This window comes from Natator depressus, chromosome 11 (assembly GCF_965152275.1).
Source record: "Natator depressus isolate rNatDep1 chromosome 11, rNatDep2.hap1, whole genome shotgun sequence".
In the NCBI taxonomy this organism is placed as follows: domain Eukaryota; kingdom Metazoa; phylum Chordata; order Testudines; family Cheloniidae; genus Natator; species Natator depressus.
This window is the reverse complement of record NC_134244.1, coordinates 38,541,105-38,547,711: the sequence shown is the minus strand read 5'-3', so window position 1 is coordinate 38,547,711 and position 6,607 is coordinate 38,541,105. Positions and strand designations below refer to the sequence as shown.

The 6,607-nt window shown below is 36.1% G+C and overlaps 1 protein-coding gene across 1 annotated transcript in view; it reads right to left on the bottom strand.

Moving 5' to 3' along the window:
* Positions 1-4,589: 4,589 nt before the first annotated feature.
* PPIG (peptidylprolyl isomerase G) overlaps positions 4,590-6,607 on the bottom strand; it is a 39,924-nt gene continuing 37,906 nt past the window's right edge. The window contains exon 13 of the mRNA XM_074967517.1: positions 4,590-6,366. Within this exon, the coding sequence (XP_074823618.1) occupies positions 5,247-6,366 (1,120 nt within the window). The 3' untranslated portion in view covers positions 4,590-5,246. The remainder of the gene's footprint in view (positions 6,367-6,607) is intronic.

Here is a 6,607-nt window from a genome sequence, read left to right as displayed (position 1 = left end):
CTAACAAAATATGAAAAAAGCATTTAATATTTCTGAAAATACTTTAATACACAAGTTGCACATTCCATATCAAGCACTCACATTTTGGAATGTTCTCCCATTAGAGAACTACAGATTAAAAATTTCCATGAGACTGAGACCTCAGATTACTTTGTTATCACTACAATTCTTAGCTATTGCAGCAAACCAATAACTAGATAGCTCCTGTTACCACAGCTCACAAAATTAACTAGGCCTAACTTTTTTCTTTCTTTCAAATAAATCATTCACAGTAAAAAAAATACATGTAAAAGTTAACAGTTACAGCAAAGTTAACACAATGTATATACTTATTTTACAGGGACAGATGTATAAAAGGGTTAAATGCTTGCAGAAAAATCACTGCAAGTTTTCCTACAAACATGCTCTGCATGTTGCAAAATTTTTAACCAAAAAAGTCAACTATTGCGTTACATTAGTGCAAGTTCTAGTCTATGTTCAACGTATTACCATTAGAACATTGATTAATGCACACATTTAATACTTTATGGAGTACAGACATGCACAGTTGGCAGTTCAAGGGACTGATCCTGCAGTCCTTGCTCACGTGAACAGCCTCACTGGTTTCAATTGGGGCTGCTCATAGGAGCACCTTGCGGGTACTACTTCAGCTTGATTTATCAAAACAAGACATACAATCCTGTTACTTATACTTTCCCTTTGAATTGACTTTAAAATGCCCAAACTTACCATTTGATTATCTTTTGTCTTTGCTGCCTCTTCCCTGAAATTTCACAGTGAACATTAAATTTTATTTTGGAGATCAGAGCTTGGAGTTTTTTGTTTGTTTTTGTTTTGTTTTCTTGTTTAAGCATTGTGTTCCTCAACGAAAAAGAAAAACAGTGTCATTTTGCTAATTTGGTACTCCCAACTACTTTGGGATTTTAATTGTTCTGAATCGTAAGAGGTAAAATTTACATCAAATATAAATCTACATTCAAGAGGTGACAGTTCCAAAAACTGAACACATCAAAGGTTTCATTTACCATACAATGCTTACACAAGCAGACTTAAGGGTTTGGAATCTAAATTCTGCAAAATGCAGTTAGTTTGCAGACATCTGGGTAGCATTTAAATTTCTTGGATAAATGATTCTAAACGAAGTATTGTTCCAGAGAATCATGTGAAAGAATGTGTAATGTTTCTTAAAATTTACACTACAGTGACTTTAGGGATTACGAAAGTGTGAAGTTTTGTGTGTTCTCATTTCCTCCTGGAAATTAAGCAGACATTAGAAATTAATTCACATCACACATGTAGAAAAACAAATATCCAGCTCTTTTCTCATACAGACTTCTTCCAAATACTATAGACAAGAATGGAAGGCAATTTAGAAAGATATATATCTGATAACGTACAGTATGTTTCTTCTGAGGGTTTATAGCATAAGAGGAGTCTTACTAAAATTCAGTAATAAATATTCTTCTGCCAGTAACCTAAGCAGTAAATCAAATGCATACCTGGAAGGTGTGTCCAGCAGAGGTATTTTGTCCCCTTAATATAGCAACTATTCTAGGAAAGGAGTGTAAGATGAAAGAACAGAAACAAACCTCAATTAAGGTTTATATTATGTTGAAGTCTATTTGCAAGATTGAGTAATATTTATAAACTATCAGAGGGGTAACCGGGTTAGTCTGGATCTGTAAAAGTGGCAAAGAGTCCTGTGGCACTTTATAGACTAACAGACATATTGGAGCATAAGCTTTTGTGGGTGAATACCCACTTCGTCATGCATCCAACAAAGTAAAATTCACCCATGAAAGCTTATGCTCCAATATGTCTGTTAGTCTATAAGGTGCCACAGGACTCTCTGCCGCATTTATAAACTAGACATCCCTCTGGGATGGTCATCAGTAAATACCTGAAGCCATCCAATGGAGAATTAATGTCATAAGGAGTCCATAGTGTGACAATTCTAATAGAAAATGACCTTTTACAAGGTAATGTTGATAATTAGATGGATTGGAAGAGGGAAACTTGACCCAGGGCCTTTTTAAACACTAACACTGTGGTTACTCTTATGTAAAAACTAAAAAATTAGAATACGGCAACATGTCTTTAAAAGGAAATGGTTTTTGAGAAATTGCACAGTACATCCATCTTCAAGGAAGAGTCTGTACTTCTAGGTTAATGATGACTTCAGGAATACTCAACAACAAATTTGGGCTTGTTCTGATAAAATTTGCAAAGAAACAATAATTCGATTCTTCAATCACATTGCACATAGCATTCAATTCCATATTATAAAATCAGTAATCATTACAGGTCATTAGATTAGCTGTGCACTCTTTTGTCAGGGTTTGGAAATCCACTTTATCAGCATGTGCACTTAATGCATCACAAGATGGCTTTGATAAAAATGAAATGAATATCCTTAACAAGGACAGTACCACACTCTCTCCCTGTCCTTACTGTTTTTTCTTGCATCGTGGCACATAAAGACTCTTGAGTGGACCAATTTTGGGAGATTAGTTAGAAAACATAGCTTTTCCCATTACAGTGTACAATGTGCTTTCCATGCTGGATAGACCACAAGCATTGTTTAAATTACCTGAAATAAAATATTTATCATATTTCAGTTCCCTGTCTAAGCAACTGTGGGTAGGATTTTCAAAAGCAATCAGCCTTTGCCCAATTTACCATCAAGTTTAGCATGAGCAGAGGTAGGTCAACATCAAGTGCTTCTGAAGATCCCACCATGTGTAGTTAAAACTGTACCGCCTAATTCCCCATACTACAAAATTCTATTGCATTAATCAGTGACTGATCTATGGTGCTATCTCCTCAACTGGATTTAAATCAGCTACAAAGAAAGTATAAGAACATAAAAAACTATTATAATAATTTTTTGCAACAAAACAAGGGAGGCAATATATGAAACGGTATAAAATATATTTTAACTTCTTAAATAAACAGACCATACAAACTTATCTTTCCCAAAACTATACTGAAATAGCAATTGGAGGACTTATTTTTCACCCCTCTATCCAATAAGAATTCCATTTTAAAAGGAGATACTTCTTAAATATACACGTTAACATTTTCTTTAGTCTTTGATTGCAACATAGTCTTAATCTTGAAAATTATTTTCTACTGATTGTCTTTTATCCCCACCACACATATTGGGCAGTTTTCCCCCCTGAATTCCTATGCAGCAGGAGCCAGCATAGCTACTTATTAGTTTGCTACTTTGATTTTATACAAGCTTCAGTGATGGCAGCAGGCATATGCATAGCAATGCAAATACCACTTGTTGGTTAATTGCTGCTGAAGAACCAGCAGAGGCAGAACAGTAATTTATTTATTTGTACAGAGGCCCTACAAAAATAATGAAAAAATCCTCCAATTAACTGCCTTTTTTAAATTAGAGAGACTCTGGAGCACACTATATCCCTACTCAATTATAAATATGTCAAGGTAGGCTGGGCCCAAAGTAACCTGATAGTGCTCTTAACTTTAATTTCTTTGCTTTTGTTTAGTGTCACCCCCAAAACAATGTGACTGGATCAGATGCAGTTCTGTAACTTCACAGACATGGTACTGGGTTCATAGTTGCTTCATGTCCAATCCAATGACAAAGAATCTCTTATGGATCTTTCATTATTATCACAACCCCTCCTAAGCAGCAGTTTTTTTCACACCCTTTAATGGCCTTGTGTGGCATCCTTACCCATTCTGCATTAAGAGCACCACATGCAAAATGTGTATTGAAAACATTATGAAAAATAGTTCACAGCAGCTCCAGTTACTTTTCTAATTTAAAAAAACAAACAAACAACTTTGTAGTTTTAGTTTTATTCACCCACAGGCCAGTCCACATGGTTTACCAAAATCCTGCATTCCCCCATCTCCTCCCCTGCCCCTTAAAACAAGTAATTATTTGTTCCTTCCTTAATTTTCTGGATATCACTACACTGAATTCAGGCAAGTTTTAACAACAATGCACATGTTCAGAATGAGGGGGTTTGTTGTATAATGAAAATGCCTCACAGACCTGTAACAATGCAGTGATATCAGGCATCAATGTCAGAGTCAACTCAATATTGAGATTTGCCCAAATCCAATACTAAAATAGTAAGTTATTACTGTTCTCATAACACAATAGTAGCATTACAGTAGTGTAGTGGCACTTCTTTAGGAGTGCATTGATTTGCTGACCCTCCAATATGCTTTTAGGCTACAGAAACCAAGATGACTCATCACTGCTCACTATGCTAAACTATGGTCAGTCCCTAACAAACAGCTCTGCTCTTCTATTCTATTTTTAATGAGGCAGTGGTTACTAAACATAATTAGGAACCAGGAGTTCCCAGGTGCAAATGCAGTCATAGTATGAATTCTGGGGAATCACTCACTCTCTGTGAATCAATTAATCAGCAATTAAACTGGATAAGGATAGGACTTTCCTCAAAAATTAGCTGCTGCACCCGAAGTTGGGTTTTCCACAGTAGGCAAGTTAAAAATAAGGTGGCACTCAAAGACAAACTGCAACCATGGAAGCAGGAAACAGAAAAAGGAACATTACAAAAACTCACATTGAATGATTAGCATTTTTGAAAAAAAAAAAAAAAAAGAGCTTTCTATGAAAATATTATTTCTCCCAAAGAGATGGGTCCCAAGTGCAGATGGCTGCCCCACAGAAGAAATGAATTCTACTGTTATACTGATCAACAGTACATGACAGCAGTTCAGGCAGAGAGGAGGCTCAATGAAACTATTTCACTTTGTGATTACAAAATCTCTGTCCCCCACACATCCATTCCTTAGGCTTTTTAACTACTGTATTAGGAATATAATTACACTGTAGTGACAGACACAGCTTGGCAGAGTTCTACTAGCTTCAAAAGACATTTAATATATTTGAAGCTTCTCCCTGCCCCCATCCAAAAAAAGCCTCTTTACAAGACAGTCATATGTTTGCAATGGGCCAACCAAGTTTATAAATTAAAAATGTATATGCAACACAGAAGGTATTTCCCTGGCTGTCAACACACAAAAAGGATACACAAGCAATGAAACAGTTAAAACACAGCACACTGTATTACACATAAAATGTTTCTCATTTCAAGTTTATTAAAACTTTCGCAGTACAAATGATCCAGGTTTTAGATTATCAAAAGACCAAACTGAAGTCCACATTAAAAAAAAAAGGTGTTCCCCAAAATGTCTCAAACTCTGAGACAGAATGGAAACAACAAGTCCATAGCTCATCCACGTCTGTCTTCATCTGTTCCAGGACTTGATTCGTGATCAGACTTTTTATCCTTACGATCGGCATGGTCTCTTTCCTGACTCTTTGATTTTTGGTTAATTTCTTTTTCTAGTGAGGATCTAGTCTTCTCTTTTTCCCTACTCCTGTGTGTAGACAATTTTTTAAATTCTCTATCCTTACTGCTTTGTCTTCTCTTTGAGTCTGGACTTTTATCCTGATGTCTACTAGCCTTTTTATCTTTATTGGTCTCAGGGCTACTACTTTCACGGCTTTTTGAACGCTTCTTCCTTTGGCTTTCAGCGTCATTTTTCTTATGTGAACTTCTGCTTTCTCTGTTCAGATACTTCTCTTTGTTTCTGCTTTGACTTTCTTCTCTTTCATGGCTCCTTGAGTCTCTCCTCCTCTTGTTCTCTTTTCCTTTAGATTTTTCTGGTGTGCCTTTTCTCTCTCTACTTCTTGATCTTCCTTTTCTTTTTGCTTCTTTATCTTCATTTTTTGAATGCTCTTTACTTCTACTCCGGTCTCTGTCTTTACTTCTAGATCTGGCTCTCTTCCCCTTGTCTCTGCTTCTGCTCCGTTCTCTTGCTTTATTATTGGAACTATGTTTTCCTTTAGTCTGCTCACGTTCTTTGCTCCTTGACTTAGCATGTTTCTCCCTGTCTTTGCTTTTACTGTGATCTTGTTCATTACTTTTTGATCCTGCACTTTTACACCTCTCCTTACTTCTGCTCCTTTCTTTAGCTCTCCCTCTAGAATCATAGTGCTTGTCTTTACCTCTCTCATGATCCCTCTCTCTGCTTCTTGACCTCACTCTCTTTTCTTCATGTCTGTTGTGCTTAGAGTCTCTTTCTCTGCTCTTTGATTTCTCTTTGCTTTTGCTCCGGCTTTTAGATTTAGCTCTTTTCTTGGCCTTGCTTTTATTATGCTTATCGTCTTTTTCTGAATTCCTCCTTGTCTCCCTGTCTTTACTACTGGATTTGTGGTCTTTTGTCTTCTTCTCCTTTTCCCCTCTTCTGTTTGGACTCTCAGAGACTTGTCTGTGGTCTGATACTTTTCTCTCTTTTCCTCTCCCAGGGCTTTTTTGAGCATCTTTCTTGTTTTCATTTACTTCACCCCTTGGAGAAAGAAAATATTTATTTTAAAATTTTTTGAACTAAAGAAAAGTAAGAAGCAACTTCACTACTGAAACTGTTAATCATCACATTAAGTTTAATTTGTATTATGACATCTACATTAATGGCTACGCAGTTACCATAACCATAAAGAGGGGTGCTTTAAAAGGAATAAAGCAAAGATAGCAAAGAGATAACTAAGCCAAAACCACATATTCTGAGACTAAAAAAAATTCACTGTGAT